The sequence below is a fragment of the Budorcas taxicolor genome, chromosome 3 (genome assembly GCF_023091745.1).
Source record: "Budorcas taxicolor isolate Tak-1 chromosome 3, Takin1.1, whole genome shotgun sequence".
NCBI lineage: Eukaryota > Metazoa > Chordata > Mammalia > Artiodactyla > Bovidae > Budorcas > Budorcas taxicolor.
The window spans coordinates 93576967-93602443 of NC_068912.1; the positions used below are offsets into that span (position 1 = coordinate 93576967).

General features: G+C 42.0%; 2 protein-coding genes across 2 annotated transcripts in view; one reads left to right on the forward strand and one right to left on the reverse strand.

Moving 5' to 3' along the window:
• Positions 1-5293, forward strand: part of ECHDC2 (enoyl-CoA hydratase domain containing 2) — a 30021-nt gene extending 24728 nt beyond the window's left edge. The window contains exons 8-10 of the mRNA XM_052637962.1: positions 2319-2369; positions 3786-3833; positions 4664-5293. Coding sequence (XP_052493922.1) covers positions 2319-2369; positions 3786-3833; positions 4664-4741 — 177 coding nt within the window. The 3' untranslated portion in view covers positions 4742-5293. The remainder of the gene's footprint in view (positions 1-2318; positions 2370-3785; positions 3834-4663) is intronic.
• Positions 5294-7393: 2100 nt separating this feature from the next.
• Positions 7394-25477, reverse strand: part of ZYG11A (zyg-11 family member A, cell cycle regulator) — a 65194-nt gene continuing 47110 nt past the window's right edge. The window contains exons 5-14 of the mRNA XM_052637546.1: positions 23567-23743; positions 21007-21071; positions 20377-20476; positions 20229-20282; positions 15385-15546; positions 15265-15309; positions 12919-13113; positions 11100-11161; positions 10597-10694; positions 7394-7557 (exon numbers count right to left, since the gene is read on the reverse strand). Of these exons, the coding sequence (XP_052493506.1) occupies positions 7394-7557; positions 10597-10694; positions 11100-11161; positions 12919-13113; positions 15265-15309; positions 15385-15546; positions 20229-20282; positions 20377-20476; positions 21007-21071; positions 23567-23743 (1122 nt within the window). The remainder of the gene's footprint in view (positions 7558-10596; positions 10695-11099; positions 11162-12918; positions 13114-15264; positions 15310-15384; positions 15547-20228; positions 20283-20376; positions 20477-21006; positions 21072-23566; positions 23744-25477) is intronic.

The following is a 25477-nucleotide window of genomic DNA, read 5'->3' on the forward strand; positions in this document are numbered from 1 at the left end:
CAGACTCATGTCCATCGAGTCGGTAATGCCATCCAGCCATCTCATCCTCTTATACATGGATTTTTTTTCCCACTAAATACATACTACAGCACTAAGCGATCCAAGGTTGGCTGGATTTGTGGACGTAGAACTCTTTACAGGGCGGGTTGGCTGTTACGTTCTGTGCAGATTTTTTACTGCATGGACAGTTGGTTCGCCCAAGCTCTGGGTTGTTCAAGGGTCAACTACATATATGTACACACACACACTCAGAAACATAAATATGTGTGTTTTCAACACAGAGACAACATGGCTATATAGTTTTTAATTTTCTCCAATGAGAAATCAGTAGCTATATTCATGACAAACAAATCAAATAGGATAGAAGAATAAGAAGGACATAAAGTAAAAATCAACAGTAGGGTGATCCTGTTATCCAGGCTCTGTCCAGGCTCAAAGTGAAAAGTCCCACATCCTAAAACACTTCAGTCACTGGCAAAAAGACAAATGTTTTGGGTCACCAAAACATTCCTCAGTTCCCCAGTCAGTTTCCCCAGAGATGACCACTGTTAACAGTTTGCATCTTTCAGAAATATTCATTGCTCATGTAAAATATGCACATATACTCAAATATCTAATTCTAAATTCCTTTAGGACAATTTAGGGGACAAGCAACACACCTTTAAAGGCTAGTCCAGTTCTCCCTGACATTTAAAAACATAAGCTATGCACAGAAAAGAATTCAATCAGTATGGAAAAGTATAAATCAAAAAGTGAAGTTCTTCATTCTCATGACCTTTCTCCCCAAAGACACATCATACCAACACCTTCTACACAAAGTGAATAATATACACAGCACTATGCAGCTTCCTTTTCTTACCTAATATGTTGGAGAGTTGCTCATTTCAGCACATACTTATCAACCTCATTCATTTAAACTGCACACTTTTTCATTCAAGGTATGGATGTGCCATCTTTTAACCAGTACTCTCGTGAGGAACATTCACATTACTGACATCTTTATGCTCCTGAAAAATAGCTGGAGTGATTAACTTTGTACATCTTAGTGTCCTCTTGGAAGTGCATCTATAGGGCAGATGCCTACATGGAGTTACAACATGAAAGAGCATGGGCATCTATCTAATTTGCCAGCTCTTGTCAAATTGTCCTCCTGAAGCACTGTACCAGTTTATTCTCCATTCAATTATGTGTGCAAATACTAACAATAATGGGCATTACCAATCTTTTACAGTTTCCAAATGTGAGGTGAAAAGGAGCACCTAACTGTTCTGATTTATGTTTCTTTAAAAGTAAAACCGAGCACACCTTGTGTCTTTTTTTCTTTTTTGTGAACTAGCTTTCCATACTGTGTGAATGCTAAAAAGTATATATATATACTTTTTTTATATATATAAAAGCTTTTTGTAAAGGAAATGCTTCTGTCATAATATCACAAATATATTCCCCCAAATCTTGATTTTTGCTTGAATCTGTGGTATTTTTCCCAGTCTGAAGTTCTTTTACCCTTATGTAGCTAGTTTTTTCATTTATAGTTTCCATGCTAACAGACTTTTTAAATTGTTCTTTCCTGATAAAAGTCTTACACAACCTTCAAATAATATAATATGAACAAAATAGGAGGCAAACGCACTCCTTGCCTGGAAGTGCGGTGGGGAATGGAGGGCCAGACCTGCAGTGGCACAAAATAACTAGAAGCAAGATCAGTGAGGCAAAGATGGTCACTTTGGTGCTCTTGCTTCCAAGTGGCCCCTACAAAATGCCCCTCAGGATTTCGATCCAGGCCTGTCAGATTCCAAAGTCCAAGTTCCTACTACTCTCCTGGGGAAAACGTGCTTGCGGTGGAGGCTTGCGTTTGTTGAGATGAGAGGGGTGGAGGAACGGAGCAGCAGTGGGAAAGCTGACTGGGAATCAGATCCAAGCTTCGCCACTGACTGGATGAGCGTGGCCAACTGCTTCAGCACCTGAGCCTCGATTAAACCCACCCTGAAGGGATGGGGGGCAGCCTGTGACCATCAGACAAGTCTGTGGGTGGGAAAGCATGTGTACGATGGAGTATGTTGTACATGCTGGAGGGACGCATTAAATGACAAGAATTCCAGATGGTCAGGACTACGAGGGTTAGGGATCAATCAGTTAGGCTTCCTTCATTATTGAAAAGGAACATCAGCTAATTAGTAGGTATAACACTAACAAAAGTAAATACTGTCACTAGAATAGCTGGATTTCTACCCAGACCTCCTCCCCCATCATGCAGCTTGTGTGCCTAACTGTGAGCACTGACTGATCCCCTTCTCAACCAAGCGTTTGCTTTTCCCTAGGCCCCCATTGCTGTGCGGCTGAGCAAAGTAGCCATTGACCGAGGAATAGAGGTGAGAGGGTTCTGGGTCGGAACTTAGCATCTGCTAAGGTCAGTGGGGTGGCTGGGAAGCAGTGCTTTCAGGGCACACAGATGGACAGCACAGCTGGAAAGAACTCCGGAATCGGACTCTTCTAATAGACTTGGAGCCTGAATCTCTCTCTTTGTGCCTTAGTTTTACCCATCTACAAAATGAAGTTTGGCCAGGTGATACTCCAAATTACATTTCATCCTCATTTCTCTCCCTTGGAGAGAGAAGGTAACTGAAGTCCAGAAAGGGTAAATGACTTACCCAGGGTCACAGAGCAAATGAGTTACAAGAACCCAGGTCTGCATGGCTATCAGTCCACATTCTCAGGATTACGCTGGTGGTCAGTAATGCGGCCTCACAGACGGGGCTCAGGCATGCTGACTTGGCTGCAGCTAACTCATCCTACACATCAGCTTATTCATTCATTACACACTAAACCTGGATCTGAACTGGGACATTGGAATGAATCAAATACAGTCACTGCCCGTAAGGTGGGGAGAGGGACTGACACAAATCACTAATAAAAAGTCAAGAGCACCACGCAGACAGCCTGGAGAGCATAGAGCTGCACCATGCATAGGGCTACTGTGTACAGGGCTGGACAGTGCTGCACTGGAGAATGTTTTCTAGAACTGGGGTTTAGGCTGGATAAGAATTCCAGAAAAACTGCAAAGTGTGAGAGAAAACACAGAGGTGTATAAATAAGCAACTCAACTGAACAGGAGGAAGGGATGAGTGTGTCAGCACAGCAGTGAGGTCAGGGGCATGGGCCCTGGTGCTGGACCATCTGGGTTCCAAGACCTGTTTTTCCACACACTGTTGTGTCTTCATACAAGTCACTCCACCTTTCTATGCCTCAGATTTCTCAGCTGTGTAGTAGGGAAAATAACTGCTGCTATGAACAGTACTTCTCTTACAATAGTGCCTTTAAGTGAGTAATAGCAAGCAGTGGGCAGTAGAGACTGGAAGCTGCCAGGGGCCAAGTCACGCAGGCCTTAGTTCTGAGGGCAATGGAAAGCCAGCAGAGCTCACTAATGGGGGTGACAGGAGGCATGGTGAGGCAGCCAGGTCGGGAAGGAGGGAACAGTGGCTGTGCAAGCACAGCTCACACACTCCCTCCTCATCTCTAAGGCTGTTTGTAACCCTCCCTGTTGTTCTCACAGCCGCCATTCATCCTAGCACTGCTTCACCTCTGTAATGAATGGTGTTCCCTCTCCAGTAGGGGATTCCTTATCACACCATCTCTCTCCATATGGGTTGGCATACAGTAAGCCTGGGTAATTGTTTGCTGGAAGAATCCAGGAAACAGCAGGCAGTGGTGTAGAGAGCAGGGCGAGCTGGCGCCCAGGGCACATGGAGGTGGGCAAGGCTGATCCAGGCACCACTTCTTTCCTGCAGGTGGACATTGCATCAGGGATGGCCATTGAAGGGATATGCTATGCCCAGGTACGTGTCTGCTGCCAGTCCTGCATGCTTGTAAGCAGAGGCCAGGCCAGAGTGGGGTCCTTGGGTACTATTAGTACATGACCAATTGAATAGGTTCCTCCCAACGCACACAGTCAGTCTTTGGGGCACTCCTCTCCTCAGTCAGCCTGCACTGATCCCAGGGGAGCCACAGAGCACTCTCTGGGACTGTTTCCTCAGCCATCTAATGGTGCTGTACCCTGCCCTACTTGGCTGCCCAGAGAATCACAGAGGAACCAGACAGGAGAATAGCAGCTTCTGAGTTCTCTCTATCAGTGGCTACTGGTGCAGGCCAGGCTGTACCAGCCTAGAGCCCAGGCTGGAGGATGCCAAGGCTTTGATTATTGCCTATAGGTTGTGTATGCTCGATGGTGGGACAATAAACTGTGGCTGACCCACTTAGCCCCTTACTCCTTAGTGAGTCAAAAACATTAATCTCCAGGCTAACAAGTAACAAAAAATCCTCCTAAACGGGGGTTTGGGAACTTGTAGAACTTGATGTAAACCAAATGCACACCAGGATTCAAAGCCAGAGCTCTTACCCCAAAGCCTAGTCTTTTCTACCAAGTAGCCTCATTTCAGACTGCTGAATGAGACTGTGAGCTCTCAGATGTATACTGTGCTCAAAATCAGGCTGGTGTGAGGAGACCAAGGAGTCACCAAGGCCCACAGGTTTGCATGACCCAACACCAGAGTCCAAAGACAGTGAAAGACTTGGATTCTGGCCTCGCCATGGGCTGAACAACCTTGAGTAAGTCTTTACTGGTTTATGGACCTGTCCCTGCAAACTGATACTCTGTATGTTGTTTCAGAACATCCCAACCCGGGATCGGCTGGAAGGCATGGCTGCTTTCAGGGAGAAGCGCCTCCCCAGATTTGTTGGCGAGTGACCTCCATTTAACCTGAAGCAAGAGAGATGCATACCTTACAGGCAGGATCCGGGAGGAAGAAGTGCAGCCTCTGCCCTCATCATTGCACCTCTCTGGGTTCCAGCTGCCTCACAAGCACAATGACGGACAGGAAATGACAGGCATGGTGCCTGGTACCAGGGTGCTGACGATGCCAGCTACTGCTCCCTTCATTACTCCTCACCCAGGCGAGCTCATCGCTGGAGTCGGGCTTGCTTTGGAGCATACCTGTCTCTCCCTAATAGAGCGATAAACTAAGGATAAAACAGACCCCTCTGGGCCTTTACAGCACTGGCACTCAGGCCTGACCTCTGCGTCTCGGTTATTAGGTGCTCACCAGAGATGGCAAGAGGCTGTAAGAACCACCCCACAACGGCCCTGTTTCTCCCTCAGTACAACAGAGATAATAAGGAAACCTTGGTTGTGGTTGAATAGACTCAGCTCTCTGCCAGTTACTCACTGTTTGCCTCAGCCTCCTCAACTATAATGAACCTGTTTTGAGGGTTAAAAAAATAATAAATAAAATACCTGATATTCCATAAACATGAGTTATGATTAATGTACAGTGTTCTTTTAAGAACCAGATGAAATCACTGCTGTGAAAACCTTTTGTAAACTGTAGGGTGGCAGGCAAATCTTTGCTAGTGCATTTAGTAACTTTCGGGAGCCCTGAGAAGGGAACGATTAACTCAGGTGGACAACACAGAAGATTAAGAAATGGACAGGTAATACTGCAGTTGAAGGCTGAAGAATCGAACAGGCAATGGAGGCCAAGAAGAGGAAAACTGAGGGGAACAGCACAAGCAAAAAAGTGAGCAAGATGATGGCACTTTGAAATAAAGGGGGGCTGATATACACATGTGCACACTAGCCTCAGCAGCCCTCCTCCTATACCAGGGCAGGGCAAGAGACAGTCATGTGGTCATTCTTTAACTGGTCTGAGCTTCCTCAGCCTGTGCCTGGGCAGGCTCAGGAGTTACTGAACCATGGGCATGGGCATGGACACAGACCAGTAACACTGTTGACTTGCTTTTAAAAACAAATGTGCCTCAAAGCTGTACTCATTTCCTGGAAGGAAAGTAAGACAAGAACCCAAGTCTTAGGAGTCAGCACCAACCACATGAGCAGTATTTGTCTACTTAGGAAAGTAACCATCTTGCTGTACTTCCTTCTCCTTATCTGTTAAGTGGGGAGAATAAAACTATCCCAGAGGACTGTCGAAAATCAGAGAAAACGTACAGAGGTACTCAGTGCTGAACTGGACCTCAACAGCCACTATTTCCCACTCATCCTCCTCACATCAGCCCAAACTAGTATCTGGTAACAGCATGTTCTGACATATGGAACCCAGGTCAGGAAACTAAGACATACTTTTAGAGTCATACAGAAGAGTGAGCGAGAAAATCTGTGGAGTTTCAGGGCTATTGAAGGAAGTAGGTCACAAATTCCACTTATCCAGTGGGACACCAGTGAGCGATAGTTTGAAAAAACAATTTAGAATAAGAATAAACCTCATTTGATTTCAAAAGATGATATGGGGCATTCCAGTTAAGACTCTGGCCAGCTTACAGTATAAAAGTCTAGTCCTAAAATAAGCTACCAATTAAAAAAAATTTTGTTTCTTTGAAAAATTTAGATGAATGGCATAACATGTTTCATTGATTGCCAATAGTAAGGTGAGGAAGGACTTTATTCCATAGAGCATGTTTGCAGAGGACACAAACAAAAGCCTCTCATAGCTTATACTGGGGTTGAGGTTGGTTCTCAGAAAAGCTCGTTACTTATCTCATCCAAGTTAGGTAAGAGCACCTCTTTAAATCTTTGGCACAGTCCTTCCTCTGTTTTGGTCACAGTCCCACTCAAACTAAAAATCTGAGGGATTGAGATTTATACTCGCTATATAATCTTTCATCTGAACACTTCTCAGTCCTGTGACCAGGCCCCACCAGCACCAATTACCCACAATGTTATTATGCTCATTCAGTCTAATGTATAAAGTTGGAGGAAAAAAGGTCAAAGGTAGACTATCCAAAATTCATAAAAATGTATTTCTCTTTCCTCCACCCAACAAGTGGAAGGTAATTTGGTATGTATCAAAAAAAATTTTTCCCTTCCCTCCAAAAGAGGTTCTGCTTCCAAACAATACATTTAAACACACGTGTTTCCTAGAACTCTTTCATGTATTTCTTTTCCAAAGGCCTCATATAGCCAGGAATCACAATTCAGGAGATTCTTTCAACCATGAAATTTAACATAAATACAGAGGTCCCCCATAGGTATTTCTTTTTTTCTTTCCTCTGACAAATACTCAGTTAAGAAATTGGCCAGGGCTAGAGAAAATTAACTATTCTAACAAAAGCTTACAGGTCTTCCCACAAAGTCCAGGGCTTGATTTTTCAAAACTACTGAAAAGGTATTCCAAGAATGATTCCAACTTGATTTGAGATTATAGCTATCACACAAATCCAAATTTCTTTTAACTTACAGAAAATCATCCCCCAAAAGGCCAACAAGGTGGTCAGCTCACGAACTCCAACAACAACTTGTTTCAATCCAACATTTGATTGCTGATACAGCAGAAGGCCTGATACTGAAGACACAGAACCTCTGAGGCCCTGAGATTAAGAAGGGCCTTCAACAGAGAGAGGGTCTCTGGTAATTCATAAAATGCATTTTGAAGTCATCTACAATGGAGGCTGCAATCTGCTGTGCTTGGGGGTCTGCCTCACTGTGCTCCCGGATGTCACACAAAAGCTGCAATCCTTCTTCTTCAACTAACATCTTGCAGTATTTGCTGGCTGAAAGAAAATCAAGCAAAGAAACCTGATGTTCAAGTTGGTGATTTAAATATTCCCAATTGCCACATTCATCATTTTAAAGATGCCAATAATGCTTGGCTTATGCAATTTGATAATGGATGATTATTTTATTAAGTCTATTTCCAGACAACTCTAGCTAAAAGGATAAGAACTTCTTTTATTACAAAAATAATAAACATTTCATGTTCAGGCAGTATGCTGAGCTAGACAACCTAAAAATACCAGAGGCTGGATAAAATATAATTGAAAAATTTTTAATTCATGGTTGAGTGTACAAAGTAAAGGAACTGTCAAGGAGTCAGACAGAAAGAGCAAAAAAAAAAGCACTTAAAGCTCACGTAACCTCACCTGTAACTTTTCTGCAGTAGAAAGGGACTGTCAGTTTCAGTAATCTAGGAATTTCGACTTTAACTTTAGGAAGTCAGAAGCAGAAATAATGCACACATTTGCCCCCTCTAAAGGCCAAACAAGACACGGGATAAGACAATGAAACATCTCTATCTTGGCCTGGGTTCTGGGGAGAAGTCCTTCCTGAGTCCCAAGTTGGTACAGGGGTTGAATTTATACTAGCCTAAATGTTCTTGGAATCCTTGAGCTGAGAAATTAATATAAGGATTAGACCAATCCCAGGAAAACCTCCAGAACACTTAACAGAAGCAAATACAAAACTGTACTAAAGGGACATGTCCATAACTCAGTGTGAAAAGGAGTCTCTTAATCAGTGAAATAGTCCATTAAACACAGAAACCACGATCCAAAACACATCTAAAGGACTTCCCTGGTGACTAGTGGTTAAGACTTTGCCTTCCAATGCAGGGGACATGGGTTTGATCCCCGATTGGGAGCTAAGATCTCATATGCCTCATGGCCAAAAACACAAAACATTAACAAAAACACACACACACACACAGAAGCAAATAACAAATTCAATAAAGAGTTTAAAATGGTCCATCCACATCAATAAAAATCTTAAAAAGAAAAAAACACACAACTAAGACAACCAAGAATGCAGTAAAAAGAAACAAAGACATGGATACTTTTTTTTTAATGGATACAAGATATGTAGGACTGATTGAGAGAAGGTATAAGATATTTCTGATAAATGTTTGTTATAAGAAAGGAATAGAGAGAATAGCTGGAGGGTAATATTTTAAAAGAAAATTTCTGAAAATCTCATCAATTTTGTAAGGTATAACCATGATCTGAAGTCCAGAGGCCATGGAACAAAATAATGACTAGCAAAAACAATGAATAAAATCAAGACAATAAACTGGAAAAAAATATTTGCAACAGTTCCTTCAAATTAAAAAGAAAAAGATTAAAAAAAAAAACAGTAAACAAAAAGTAAGCAAAAGAAACCAACAGACAATCCAAATGTAAGAAAAGACAGTTACTTAAAATGTCAAGTTAGAATCACTTTCACCTTAGATTGGCAAAGATCAAAGATTCAACTAAAAGTTTTTTGCAACAATAAAAGAAAACTGCAAGCTCTCATATGTTGCTGATGGGAATGCAAACTGGTAATCAACTCTTTGGAAGGCAGTTTAGCAATACCCACCAAAATTATAAACATTCATAACATTTTGACTCAGCTCTGCAGATTATATTTGGTAAGTGTACTATGCTTGTACTAATACTATGCTATGTGCAAATGCTAATACTATAAGCCAAGCAATGTTTAAATGCTTTGCAAATGTTAACTCATTTAATTCTCATAACAGTCCTATAAAACAGCTACTTGGACCCCCACTTACAGATGAGGAAACTGGGGCACAGAAAAGTTAAGTAACTTGCCCAAGCTCCCAGCGTTAGTAAATGGAGAAACAGGGAGTAAAGTTCAAATAGTCTGGTTCTGGGGTCTGTTCTCTTAATCACCAGACATATGCATCTTTCCTAAATATATACAGTGTGTGTGTGTGTGTGTGTGTTTCCCCTGGTGGTCCACTGGTTAGGACTCTAAGATCCCACTGTAGGGGCCCAGGCTCAATACCTCCTGGGGAAATTAAGATCTCACCCGCTTAGTCAAAAATAAAGAGAAGTGTTAGGGCAAGCTCCTAAAAACCATTTTTCTCTATCAGTTCTTTCCTAATTATTCTGCCACTTTAGCTTTAGAATAATCTTCAGATTCCTCATCACTTACTGTATTCATTCACTTAAACTGTATTATATATGTGAAATAGAAAAGAAATGAGGATATAATATGTCCATAATTATTTCAGTCTATAAATTATTTCCTAGAGTTCTTTGCACATAGGCCCTAATACTTGTTAAAGCTATTTTAAGATAGTTTATGCTTTTGATAGTTAAACATTTCATTAATTCTAAAATTTATACCTTTAAGATTTTTCAGCATAAAATTATAGTCTATAATCCTTTTTATAATACAAATTCTTTAATTCTTTTATATAGAATTAAAGTCTATAATTCTTTTATAATACAAGCAAAAATTTTAGTAATAATCCTTAGCAAAGAAAAAAAGCCAAGAATTCCCAAGAGGAATTTAAAGCAGCAAATGTGGAAAAACATTTAATTTGCCTGAGAAACAACTCCTGACATCTGGCCCCTCAGTCTCCCACAAACCACTACAAAAAGGCAAATCTATGTATTACTTATAGGAAAGACAGTATCATGATAAAATATTCAGTGAAAAAGAGAAAGGTATATGATACCATGCACAGAATGAGCCCATTTTCTCTAAAAACATATGCACATATAGTATATGATAACTATAGCATATATACAGAAAATTACCTGGAAGGATAGTTATCGTTAGCTAATGAACAGTGCTTGCCTGTGGGGAATAGGAGCGGGAGCACACTTTCACTTTCTATATTGCTTACCATCCATCCCCAAATAAATAATAATTCTGTAGCATTTTTTATACTAATACAAGCTCTTCAGTTTCTTCTTAAAAAGTGTTAAAATCAGGACATAAGAGAACAATTTTTCAACATTCCATCTTGAACTTAATCCTTACACAAAAAAATAGCTAAAAAACAATTATCTTTAAATACATACGGTTTTTACTGCAGACATGATACATGGCCCATAGTGCCCAGAGTTGAACCTCTGGTTGAGAGAAGTTGCCAAGGAGCGGGAAAAAGGCCTTGAAGGATCTAAATAAGTACAAAGAAGATGTTTCTTCAGAACTCAAGCTAACATCAGGGATATAATAATAATTTTCAACATCCCCGCAGCCACCCCCAGAGTCAATTCTTCATTAAGACAGATGTATTGCTGAGCATATAATTGGAACTAGCATTTAAGAAATTATATTCTGTTAGACACTATACATTCAATAACTGATTCCACCCTCAATATTGTACACTGCCACCTTCATTTTACAGATGACAAAAACTAAGTCTCAGAGATTTTCTTAAAGTGATTTTACAAGTATCACAAAGAAATCAGATTTGAATACAAGGCTATTTGATTCTAATACTTTATTATACCATAGCCTCTACAGAGTGAGTAGACTGAGGACAAGCTTTAAGAGAAGCACTACACCATCATGAAATTACCTGTAAGTGACCAAAGCTGTCATCTTACAACTTGAACTTGGCCATTTCTGGATGGTTGCATACTACACAAAAAGAGAAATCAAGATTTTAGTATTGCTTCATGTAATTTGTAATTATATACATATGAAACAATATAAATTTTCAAAATTGAGGACTACTCAAATTTAGGTATACCTAACCAATCAGCTATTAATTAGACAGCCGTTAAATACGCAGAATATGAAGAAAGTCATGTGGAAAACAATACACCAGAAAGGGACTTCTGTTTAAAGACGGAAGACTGAGCATGAACGGAACAGTACAACTGGTTTAAAAGAAGATAAACACACATGAAACAAAGCAGAAGAAGATGGTAAGTGATTTAATAGATTAGCACTGGGGAAGGTTAAAAAAAAAAACCATTTTGAACAGAACCCCTAACAGACTTAAAAACTGGGCATACAAAGTATTTCAGGAAGTGAGATTACAGGTAGGGTTAAAAACAGGAGGACTGGTTGAAAGTACCAAAGAATCGAGACTACCGGATCTCCTCTACCACCCCTTACAAAAATTTTTGGACTGGGCAACCCTATGAACAATTGAGGTTGGAAGTACCATGCTAAAAACAGGGGGCTAAAGTGAAAAATTTAAATACTAAATGCTGAGGTGCCCCTGCCCTCAACTCTATCCTTCTATGGGTGTTTAGACTGCTGGAAGCCAAGCTTATGATTTTCAATCAGGAGAATAGGAATTAAGCAAGGGAGGGAGGCAGGGAGAAAAAGAGGAAAGAAGGAAGGAAGGAAGTAAAGGCAAAAGAAGAAGGGACGGAGGAATGAAAAGGACAGAAAGAAATCTCCTAGAACTGAAGGAAAACAAGATTCCAGAGCAGTAAGTAGCCAATGGAACAGATGAAAGTAAACTCGTATCAAGGCACATCACTGAGATTTCCAAACAATAAAGATAAAGATCTTAAAGCTTCCAAAGAAAAATGGCACAGGACTTCTCAACAGTGATACCAAGAAATATCAGACAATGGGGCAATGACCTAGAAACGTGAAAGGAAAATATTTCAGTACTTGAGTTCTATATCCAGCCATTTGATCAACTAAAGGTGAATGTAAAATAAAGGTCTTTCAAATATAAAAGGTTTCAAATTCTTTTCATACATCTCTTAGGAAGCTACTGGAGGATATGACCCAACAGAATGAGGGAGTATACCAAAGAACAGGAAGGTATGCAATCCAGGAAACAGGGAATCCAACATGAGAGAGCAAAGAGAATCTTCAGGACAACAGTAAAGGGACTTCCTGGGATCTAACAGATATACAAAATATATCTAACAGCTATATCTAACAGATGGAACAAAAACAGAGGCTTGGGAAAGAAGCTGACGTGGACAGAATATGTTTGAAGGTACTGAAAGACATATACTTGGAGTATAAGAACAGATGTGCACTGGGAATTTTCATTTTCCAAAGTGGGAAATAAACTGACAACGTCTAAAACTACAAAGTCAAGGCATAACAACATATGTTAGAGATAAGAAGGTAAACACCAAAAGAAACAGCTTTAAAAAGAGCTGAAAGTGGGAAACAGAAGTGGAATAACCTATATAAACTGTTTGCATGCTTAATTTTATAAAAGCAAAGTATCAGAAAGAATGCCAAAAATGATAATAGAGGTTAGCTTTGGGTGGTAAGGTGTGGATGGGTGTGGATGATTCTATCTTTCCCATTTTCTACAATTAACACATATTTCAAAAACTCTTATGATCTAGAAAAATAAGTTTTCTGCAAGAAGAGATGACTCTGGATTTTGTAAAGAGGAACAGTCCTTATACCAGATCCTGGAGAAGTGCTGTCCTCTGGAGGTCACAGGATATCCAGGGCTGTTTGTCAGATGTCAGGTGGGCTATGATGCCTGCAGCTAAATAGCTGACTTCCAATTCCTTGCTATGGAGCAAGCTGCTGATATGCTTTACCACATCTTCAGTAATCAACTTGGAAAAGAGTTCTCTGACTTCAGCTACATTGTTCTATGGGGCAGATGGAGTAGAGGCTATCAGGAACTGGTTCCTCTCCCTCTCTTACTGCTCAGCTCAGATACATATAAGAACACTCAGTCCCCCCTCCTCCCTCTGATTTAGCCTCACATCTACTACAAACCCATCCCCTTGATGACAAAGATTATTAGTAAGAACCAATCATTGAGGAAGCACTTACTAAGTGCCAGGCACTGTGCTTAGATAGACTGAAATGTCTTTTTTAATCTGCCTCATCTCATTTAATCTTTGATAGTCCTACAAAGAAGTCTGACACTCAGAAAGACTAACTTGTCAGCTTCACATCGCTAACAACTGGTTGGAGTAGATTACAAATCCAGGTCTGACTCAAAAACTTAACATTCCCGGGGCCTGCGATATGTTACGTTAGTGTTAACAGTAACAATGAAAGGCAGGTAGTAGTTTCACTATTTTGTGTACTGTATTAGTTTTTGATGCTGTGTAACAAGTTTAACGCAAACTCAGTGGCTTAAAACAACACACATTTTTCCTCTCACAGTTTGAACGGGCCTTGCTCAGCTGGGTTTCACAAGCCTGCAAGTCAAAGTGCTGGCTGGGCTGCATGCTCACATCTGCAGGCTCCAATGGGTAAGGTGGGGTGGGGAGACTACTTTCAAGCTCACTCAGACTATTGGTAGGATTCATTTCCTTGCAGCTCCAGGAATAAGAGTTTCTTGCTGGAGACAACATATCTCTTTCATTTGACTTTTTCTGAGTTGTATCTATAATAAATTAAAAATAGCAGGGGACTTTACCTGGTAGGACAGTGGTTAGGGGGGCTTCCCAGGTGGGCACCAGTGGTAAAGAACCTGCATGCCATTGTAGAAGAAAGAGACGTGGGTTCGATCCCTGGGTTGGTAAGATCCCCTGCAGGAGGGCACAGCAACCCACTCCAGTATTCTTCCCTGGAGAATTCCATGGACAGGAGTCTGGCAGGCTAGTCCATAGGGTCAAAAAGAGTCAGACATGACTGAAGCGACTTAGCACGAACACACAGTGGTTAGGACTCTGCACTTTCACTGCAGGGAGCAGTGATTCAATCCCTCGCTGGGAAATAAAGATTCCCCCATGCCATGGGGGACACAGCCAAGAAAAATCTTTCCTTTGGGACTTCCCTGGTGGTCCAGTGGCTAAGACTCCACACTCGCAATGCATGGGGCCCAGTTTTGATCCCTGGTCAGAGAATTAGACCCTACATGCTGCAACCAAGAGTCTGCATACTACAACTACATTCCACAATGCCACAACTAAAGATCTTGCATGCCACAATGAAGATCCCACATGCCATAAATAAGACCGAGCACGGTCAAATAAATATACATTTTAAAAATACCAAATAAAGTGCCTTCCCAAGTTCTGTGAGCCATTCTAGCAAATTACCAACCTGAGGAAGGGGTTGTGGAATCCCTCAACTTAAAGTCAGTCAGAAGTAGGAGTAGCTCTGAACTTAACAGCTGGCAACTAAAGTGGAGGCAGACTTGCGGAACCGAGCTTTTTAGGATCTGATGCTAATGCCTGATAGTCAGTGACAGAATTTAACTGAATCGAACTGTAGGACATCCAGCTGGTGTCACACAACTGGAGAAGTGGTTGCTGGCAAACACCCCAGACTGTATAACCTGCTTTTGACCAGTCAGACATTAGAAAATCTGACATAAGCGGAAGTTGAAGCAGCACTTGTGCAGTGGACTTGCTTTCTACCACCACCCTGAAACCGCCAAGTGAGGAAGCTCATAGAGACACAAGGCCCAGCTAACAGCCTGCACCAACTGCCAGAGATGAGAGTCAGGTCATCCTGGAGCACCTAGGTCTAGCTCAGCCACCGACGACTACAGTGACATGCGTAACCACGTAAGACCAGCAGAACGGCACAGCTGAGCTGAGTTCAAACTGCTGACCCACAGATTCACAAGTAAATAAAATGGATGCTGTTTTAAGCTGTAGTTTGTTTACAGCAATAGCTGACTCATATATAATGGTATTTACTTTATAGAGATGGTGTGAAGATCAAACAAGTTAATGTAAACTGCTTACAAAAGTGCCTAGCACATAGTAGGTAACACATAAGTGTTAGTTTTCTTATTGTTTAATCAATTACAATTAATTCAAAACAATTCAGCTTACCAAAAGACCAAGTACTTTGCTTTGTATTGCTGTCTCTGAAAAAGTCTGTGAAAAGAATATACAGGTTATTTTATCATGAAGAAAATAACTTTACAGACAAACTCAATCCTGTCTTCCCACCTCCAAGACTTGGATGAAGATTGCCAATCCTTGATTTTCAATAAAGTGCCTACAAGCAGCTGGAGACTGTTCTGTAAGATTCCAAAGTGCTTTCAAAGTAAACAAGAGGGTGACGTCATCTAGATTCTCAGCAGTCTTCTGTTTTACTATTGCTAGAAGTTCCTAAAAAAGAAAAAGAGAGTTAGATATGCTGGTGACTGACTCATCTGTTTCCAATATAAGGAAAGCAATGGTTAAGAAAAGCTTTAGAATCAAACCGAGGTTCTAAACCCAGTTTGACCACTTAATAGCTTTGGTGCCTACCTTCTCTCTGTAAAATGAGTTACACTTATTTCCTAGGGTTTTTGTGAGGTTCAAAAGAAAAAAATATTAAAGTTTAATAATCACTTAATCTAGTTTGTCGTGCTTATTAATAAACTTCATAATCAAGTACATATTAGCTATTCCATTATTCATGTACTAAGAGTATCTAGTCAACACCTTTTGGAAGGCAGGCACATATTCAGGTAAAAGAGACAGATTTTTAAAAAAAGATAATTGGTTTTTCTCAACTAAATAAAAGAATTTTAAGATTTGGTAAATGCTCTGAAGGAAACACATAAAAGCCTAAGAATTTTCTTTAGAAAAGGTGTGAGAAACCTCCAAATGTAACAGCAGCCTTCCCAAAGTGTGATAGGCCCTTCCCTCCCCCATCCCTGGCACCAACCTCTAGGCACCACACTGCACCTCTCTGCACGCAGCGACACAGACCCCACTGGTCCATGCCTGCCGCCTACCCACTGCACAGGTGGGCAAGCTAGAGCTCCTCTCTGGGTACAATCGCACCTGGGCCACCTCATTAGTCATGAGCTGACCAGTGGAGTCAGTATGGGCTGAACCCACGGCACCCCTGCCTCAGACAGCAGTCCCAGGGAGGGGCGTGTCAGCTGCCTCCACGTAGCCACTGTGGTCTCCACTGCTTGTGCGCCTTGGGCTTCTCCCCACCCAGAGCTACAACATGCTGGAGTGACCTGGCAGTTCTTCAGACCTGGCCGCTTTCTGAGGTCGCACTGTTCTGCGCAGAGTGTGGTGGCAGCAAGGCAGGTGCAAGCTATAGCAGCCCGGCTCAGCCGTCAGTGGGCACAACGTGGGCCCCTCTCCTGAAGAGAGCAACTGTCAACATGTGACCATCACTGACCCTGCTCAGCCACCGGTCAGTGCCAAGCGAGCCCCTCTCCCCTCCTGTATGTAAAACGAGTCCACACCTCATCTCAGTTACGGTTGGGTAGGATGGGTTTGGTGCTTTTAAAAATAATTTTCTTAATATTTATCTATTTGGCAACATCAAGTCTTAGTTGCTGCATGCAGGACCTTTGTCACACCATGAGGGCTCCTTGAGGCACAAGGACCTTCTAAGTAGTGTCAGGCCTCGGTGACTGCTGTATGCTGGCTTAGCTGCTCCGCAGCATGTGGGATCTTAGTTCCCCGAGCAGGGATTGAACCCACTTCCTCTGCACTGCAAGGTGGATTCTTAACCACTGGACACCAGGGGAGTCCCTGAGGCAAGATGGTTTCTGAGACACTAGTCTGCCTCTTGTTGGTCTGCTAGTTATCTGATTAAAATCTATTTCCTGTTCCATCAACTCATCTCCTGATTGGTCTGCTATGTGGCAAACAGAATAGGCTTGTGCTTACACTCAGTAACACAGAAAAAGGTAATATCTAAACTGAGACCGGAATAAAAAGAGGATAAGGCAGCTAAGCAAGGAATGAGGACACAGGGAATCGGGGGAAGGGAGCAGGGGGATATTCTAGAAGAAAAACCGTCTGTTCTATGCCACTGAGCAGGTTAGTATGGCTAGAGGATAACACTAGTATCATAATCATATGTCCTAACAGCTTGAAAAAACTACTTTAACAGATCCCAACATACCACTTCATATTAGAATATTTCTAGATCAAAGCTGAGCTAGTACTCACGCTTTCTTTCAAACATGCTAGACTACCATGTAAAAGGGAAGAGACAGCCATTTCCACAAAGGGCCTAGTATCAGACCCTTTGTTCTTGAGGTCGGGTCATGGTGAAGTAAGGTGTTTCTGTAAATCTCCACCAACAAACATTATTCTCTGTCCTGACAAGAAAGGGCTAGGTCCCTCGGCAAAAATTTCACCTTTGAGGTCCAGATCCTGGCTGAAGAAGCAGACCTCAGTTGGCAACTCCCTCAGGGCCCTGTCCCCGGGCCCTGTCCCCAGGCCCTGTCCCACCATCATCACTGAGGAGCCAAGGGACCCAGCTGGCCTTCAGGCTCCTCAGGCCACTGGTATGGTCGGGGCCAGGTCCCGCCAACTGCACCCTATGCTGACTGCCACTGCCACTAGGGCAAGAGGCAGAGACAGGAGAGAGGTTCACCGCTGCCTCAAGGCCTGGGCCCAGGCAAGTGGGTGGCCCTGGCGAGGGTTCTGGGGCCCTGCAGGACACAGCCCCTAGCCTGTTCCCTGAGCCTCCCAGCTCACCCAAAGGCCGAAGGCCAGGTAAGCTGGAGGTCCCCAGGGAAAAGACCCCGATCGACCTTTCACCTCACTCTCCCCCATCCCTGCCTCTGTGATCTAATAGCAGTTGCAATCCCTATAGGATGCAGTTTGTGGGACCTAGCCCCACTCCACTGACTGTTTGCTGAATGGGCCTGTTAACAGTCACTCATTGACAGTTGGTTGCCTGTGGGAGGGGCCTGATGCCAACCAATGGTTGAGCAGGACCGTTAATGGTCACTCATTGACAGCTGGTAGCCTGTGGGAGGGACCTGTGCCAACCAATGGTTGAGCAGGACCACTAATGGTCACTCACTGACAGTTGGCCGCTTGTGGGAGGGCCCACTGCAGCACCAATCAATGGCTGGTAACAGGGTGTACAGTAATAGTACACAGTGATGGCCACGTGCTAAGATCTGTGCTTGGCAGCACTCTGTTATAATTCCACCTCAAATATTTTATACAGCCAGAGAGAATGCATCTAGAGAATTCATAAAAATAAAGCTGCAAGAACCGAAAGTGTAATACAGCATGGCTGTGCACAGCCCTTAGCATGCAGCCAGCGCTGCAGCCATTAGCCCCCACTTTCCCCCTTACCAGACTATGGTTACCAAAAGGCTATTAAGGTTGCTCAGCCATGGGTTGGTGGTGAAGTGGGCCCCTCCCTAAACTCAGCAACTGGCAGTGAGTGACCATTAGTGATCCTGCTCAGTTACTGGTTGGCAGGGCAATAGGCCCCTCCTACAAGCAAGCAACTGCCAATGAGCGACCATTCAACCAATGGTAGGCAGAGTGGTGGTTGTCCTGTGCAGAGTGAGGTAAGAGGTGGATCTCTGCCTCCTCCCTGGAGCCTCCAGCTCACCCAGCCATGGATCAGTGGGGGGGCCCAGAGAACAGGCTGAGGCCTGTGTCCTATAGAGACACACAACCCTTGCCAAGGCCACACACTGGCAGAGCCAGGCCCTGAGGTGATGATGGCCCTCTCCCCCACCCCTGCCTCTGATCTAAAAGCAGCGGCAGTCTGTATAGGACGCAGTTTGTGAGACCTAGCCCCTACCACTTGGACAGCCCAAGGAGCCTGAGGAACACCTGGGTCCAGGGCACCTGGCTCCCTAAGAGATGACAACTGGGCAGGGTCTGGAGACCTGGCCCTGAGGGAGATGCCAACTGAGATGCACCTTTTCAGCCAGGCCTGGACACTGGCAAGAGAACTCAGACGGGGTGCTGGATAATGATTTGTGGCAGGGTAACTGACCCCCGCAGGGACCCCCGCCTCATAGCTAGGACTTGGATCTTGGAGGGTGAAATTTTTGCCTAAGGACCTTGCCCTTTCTTGTAAAACAGAGTAACATTTGTTGGTGGAGATTTACAGAAACTTCGATACCTCACCATGACCTGACCTCAAGAACAAAGGATCTGACACCAAGAAGTTTACAACAACTAACCGTGAAGAACAGATGCTTTTGAACTGTGGTGTTGGAGAACACTCTTGAGAGTCCCTTGGACTGCAAGGAGATCAAACCAGTCCATCCTAAAGGAAATCAGTCCTGAATATGCACTGGAAGGACTAATGCTGAAGCTGAAACTCCAATACTTTGGCCACCTGATGCGAATAACTGACTCATTGGAAAAGATGCTGATGCTGGGAAAGATGAAGGCAGGAACAGAAGAGGGTGACAGAGGATGAGATGGTTGGATGGCATCACTGACTCGATGGACATGAGTCTTAGTAAGCTCCGGGTGTTGGTGATAGACAGGGAGCCTGGCGTGCTGCAGTCCATAGGGTCACAAAGAGTTGGACACGACTGAACAACTGAACTGAACTGAACTGACAGCAGCAGAATCAGGTGGTAACATCTAAAACTGATAAATCAAGAAACTGTAGTACTTCCTTGGTGGTACAGTGCTTAAGAATCCACCTTCCAATGCAGGGGACATGGATTCAATCTCTGGTGGTGGTGGAGAGGTGTGAGTACACTAAGATCTCACATGCCATGCAACATTACTGCAACTAGAGAACCCAAGTGCTCTAGAGCCCAAATGCCACAACTCCTGAGGCTGAGCTCCACAACAAGAAAAGCCCCCACATGCCGCAACTAGAGAATGCTCACAGTACAATGAAGACAGCACAGCCAAAACAAAAAAAAAGCTGCAGGTATAAGCGTTTTATTTAGAAATATGGAGGTAAATACCAGAAGAAACAGCTATTTAAGAGCAGAGAATAGCTTCTTCTGGGTAGCAGCTCCTACAGATTGTTCATTTTATAAGTCTTTTAACCTGTTTTTAATTTTTTAAACTGTTACTTGTATTGAAAAGTTCTAGAAGTGACAACCTACCTTAACTGCCATGAAAACCTCCTCTTTGAGTTGTGCAGTTTGCTCAGGTGAGAGCTAGAAACGAAAGAGCAGAAAGTGAAATGTTTCCAACTCTATCACTGCTGCACTACAACTAGGGAAAGAGGTCTTGCATTTAGCAACCACATACCTGCAGGGCTAGAATGGAGGTTATGCTCACTGCCATGGCTTGCATCTTGGGGCTTTCATGCTTACAGAGCCATCTCATAACAAACTTGGCAGCATCGAACCTAAAAAAACAGTATTTTTCTTACAATAAACTTTGTAAACTATACATGAGAAGTTAAGAAGTCATTCAACCTCCCCAGCAAATCCTGTTTAAAAATACTTGTGGACTTATAAAGACTCAGCTATGAAAACCAAGAGTATTTGGCAAAAAGAAGAGAAGAAAAGAGTATGCAAAAGAGAAGAGCAAGGCTTCCCTGGTGGCTCAGGGGTGAAGAATCCACTGCCAGTGTAGAAGACACAGGTTTGATCCCTGATCCAGGAAGATCTGACATGCGGAAGGATAATGGAAGAGCTAGAACCTGATTCGATATTTAACCCTCTAGCACCCACGTCGTCACTGACTGCCCTGAAATGGACTCACACTTTGAGAGACAACATTTATAACTACAGTACTTCTGAACAGAACATTCTCCCCAAATGCTTTATCCCAGCCTCAATCAGACCCCTGCTAGGCCAATAACCAACAGACAACAAAGCTCAGAGTAATACTGGTCAATATCCCAAAAATCAGATCATCCAATTTTATACTTGCCTGTTGAATGGAACATCCACAAGAATCCTGGAATTGGTTAAGGAGAGAAGACAATTCTTCTGTAACTTTAAGGGAATAAAGAAAAATAATTTTGAGCAAATGTACACCCGTTCTGAACAAAGGTTCTAAGCATTTGGAAGGTTCTAAGCTTTTCTTATTGAATGCCTGCTAGATACCTGGTCCTTTCCAAGTTCTTCATTCAATCTTACTATTTTTTTTTATAATTTTTAAAATTTTTTTTTATTGAAGTACAGTTGGTTTACGATGTTATATTAGTTTCTGGTATCAATCTTATTATTAAACTCTAACATTCACCTTTGCCCAAAGAGTAATCTTTCTCTTTTCTAGCAAAGAGGGAGTCTCCCTTCCCCCTGAATCCTAGAAGGATCTATGTGGAAAGCTGCCTGCCTGTGCGTCAATCTAAATCAATTCCTGGACGCCTGGCCCATCTAATGAATGACTGTGTCTGAACCAGATCTCGTAACTAACTCTGTGACAGAGCTTCTACTTTCTACCTATGACTAGCAGGAACTGAACTAGGAGAGAGAAAAGGACTTCTAGGAAAGCTATAGTAATAAAAATCATAACATCTCTTTGAAAGACCAGGAGTAGGCCAGCGGCATATACTGCCATGACAGCAGGGTATGAGTGTGTAGTGTGTGAGTGTGTACTGTGTGAGGCAGGGGGAGCAAAGCTGGAATGCCAACAGGAGCTAGGCAGCAACATAGACAAGTGAAGAGGGCAGAGTGCAAAACAGCAGGCCGGCGGGAGGAACTACGGCACACTGGACAATTCAGGCCCTGTTAATCAGCTACAACTAATGATGGCCATGTAGGAATTCAGACTGAACTGAGAAGGATCATCCAATTTCTCAAGAGAAAGTGGAAGTACGGATTTCTTTTAAGCAGGAAAGATCATGTTACCGTAATTCTAATAGATTGATTCCCATTTTAACTTTAAGTATACATTTCAATCAGATCTGACACATTCACATATATTATATATAACTTTACCCACCACCACAATCAACATAAAAAATACTTCCACTACCCCGAAAAGTTCCACTGTGACACTTCCCACTCCATTCCTAACTTGCAAATTTCAACCTCAGAAAATCATACTGTCATTAAAGATTAGTCTTTTCTAAGATTTCACATAAAGTCATATGGTATCTATTTTATCATGTCTAGCATATTTTGCTCAGCATAAAATGTTTTTTGAGATTCATCCATGTGGCATGTATCAGTACTTCACTTCTTTTTATCACCAAGTAGTATTTCCTTACATGAGTATATCATTATTGGTTTATATATTCACCCATTGCTGGATATTAAGTTTGCAGTTTGGGGGGATAATCAATAAAGACATTATGGGCATTTGTGTATGCCACTATATGGCTACATAATTTCATTTCTCCAAGTGAAATAACCGTGTAGTATGAAAGGCATATCTCTAACTTTCAAAGAAATTACCAGACTGTTGGATTGGTTTTATAATTTTTCATTCTTAACATCAACATATGAGAATTTCAGTTTCTCTACACTTTTGTCAACACCTGATACTGTCACTTTTTAAATTTCAACCAATCTAGGGGGTGTGTAGTGTTATCTTTGTGTGCTGTGAGGCCGTGATGTGTATCAGTAGAGTTCGACTCTTTGCAGCCTGCCGGGCGCCTCTGTCCATGGAATTTTCCAGGCAAGAACATTGGAGTGGGGTGCCATTTTCTACTCCAGAGGATCTTCCGGACCCAGGGATTAAACCCGTGTCTCTTGCATCTCCTGCACCGGTAGGCAGGGTCCTTCCCACTAGTGCCCCCTGGGAAGCCCATCTAAGTGTGCAGTGTATCCACATGTGCTTTTAACTTGCATTTCCCTGACAGGTAAAGGTACTGAGCATCTTTTCAAGTGCTCAGTTGTCACCTGCACTATTTTGTTTCACGGAGTGTCTGTTCAAACCTTCTGCCTTCTTACAGAATTGGTTTGTTTATCTTGTGTTACCAATTTAATAGTCCTTTACATTCTGGATAAAAGTCCTCTGTCATATATATATAGTGGACATTTTTCTCAGTCCTGGATTATCTTTTCATTTTTTAATGTCTCTGTGCATGTTTGAGCAGAAGCTTCTAATTTGATGAATTCTAATATATTATTTTTCTTTTATGAAGTGTGCTTTTTGTATCCTAAGAAAACGTTGCCTACTCTGATGTTTCCTTCTAGTTTTATGGCTTTCATATTTAGATCTATGACTTAGCTTTTATATTTAGATCTATGACTCAATTCAATCTATTTTGCACACATGTTGCTAAGCCTATAAGATGTAACAAACTGTTAACAGTAGATGTTTCTGGGTAGTCGTTTTCTGATAAATGCAAAATTTTTAAACCATATTACTTATCTGTATTTCTTATTTTTTCTACAGTAGTCATGCATTTATTTTTCTCCCTCCCTCCCCCCTCTCCCTCCTTCTCTCTCTCAGGATGAAAAATCAGACTAAATAAAACATATTTTTCATGTATCTGTCCTCAAGTAAGAAGCACAGTCAAATATTACAATCGAATTACCTGCTGGTAATGGGGGAAAGTTTTCAAAGCCTGGAAAAGTAGACAGGTAACCTCGGACAACAGACGAACAGGCATGCCCCTGGCCAGGCCCTGGCGTGTGAGGTTGAGGGCACAAGCACTAGCTGTGAACTGCACTGGCAAATCCAGCGGATGATTCCTCATTCCTACAGCCACAAGCTGCAGAAGAATGTAAGTGGCATATGACAACATGAGCACTCTTTACACAGTCTGATTTCTGTGTTATCAAAAATACTTGCTTATCAGGATAAAAAGTAACAGGTTTTTTCCCATCCTAACCATTTATTTTTTAGGACACCAGCAATACCTTCTAACCCCAACAAAGTCATTAATTTGCTGTGTAACTTTAGGTAACTCACTTCCTTCCTCTGGACCTCTGTTTCCTCACCTGTGATTTCACAATCATTTATCGAGCCTCAGTCCCTCCAAGGCATTATGATAAGCACTATAGGGGATATAAACAGGAATCACTTATATCCTACTCCTTAGCATAAAGCCTTATGAAAGAAATAAGGCATGTAAACAAATAACGTTGTAAGAGATGTCAAAAGATGAAACTGGCAAAAAAGCACCATGCAAGAGGTATAAATAAAGTGCTGCCTGAGGTGGTCATACAGCAAGCTACCATTTCTGGTATGGAAGTCAAAAGTTCCATTCAGAGAACACATTTAGGCAGGGTCTCAGATAGGATCTGGATAGGAAATGGAGGTGGGGGTGGAATGGAAAGGGAATTACTAGGGAAGGGAAACGTGATAGAGAAAAACACAAAGTGGACAAAGAGATGGGATGAATCCACCAAAAGAAGGGAAGAAATTTGAATTTGAAAAGTGATAAAACCTAACATTAGGGAGTTGCCGGGTGGACTAGTGGTTAGGATTCTGTGTGTTCACTGCCACGGCCCAGGTTCAATTCCTGGTTGGAGAACTGAGATCCCACAAGCTGCGAGGCATGGCCACAAAACAAACAAAAAACCTAACATTAGAAAGGTAACTATTAATAGAAGACATATTGTGTAGACCTAGAAATAAATTTAAAATGAAGGTGTTATACCAAGTATATACCATACCTGCTCCAACATTCAGGGACAACACGATCTGTTTTGTCTATCAAATAGGGATAATGATCCCACCCCTCCTCAGAGACCAGTCTGCTGATATACAAATGAGCCCTGAGTTTATGAACCACTGAAAGACCAGAGCCCCTTACTTTGACACCTCTGCTCCTATGGAAACTGTTTTTTTCTATATTGTAAACTGCTCTTAGGATTTCATGTAATTGCCATCATCTGCAATATAAATACATAGAAAGTAAAACAAACATGATTTTCAATAAAAAAAATCACAAAATCTCACTTAGATATGAAAAGGACTTTTAGAATATCTGATTCAATTTCCTCCTTACAGATGGGAAACTAAGATCCAGAGTTTTTCCCTTTATACAGTATCATTTTTAAGTTATGAGTAAATCTAATTCTCCATGGTACACAAATAGCCTAAAAATAGCCATAAAAATAGCCTATTTTTATGGAACTGCAGAAATTACAAATAATAAAAACAATAATTTTAAGGCTTCAATTTACACTTAATTTTAAATAATGGCAGTTTTCTTTCTCAAACCACTTAATTCTTCCAACTACATTTAAAAGAAATTCATCCTTCTGTAAAGGAAAGCAAAGTCTAACCCTATCAATACTGGTAACTTTACTTTATTCACAATACTTTAAATGCTAGAATTAATTACCTTCAATTACTGCTGTTTTGTTCTATTCTTATAGGGATACTGTGGTTGCTATTTTTTTAAAACAACTATTCTCTTAGATTTTAAAGAGTAAAGGAATAAATAAGAATGTTTATACAAAGTGAATTCATGTTTTCAGATTAAGTCCTGTTTTAG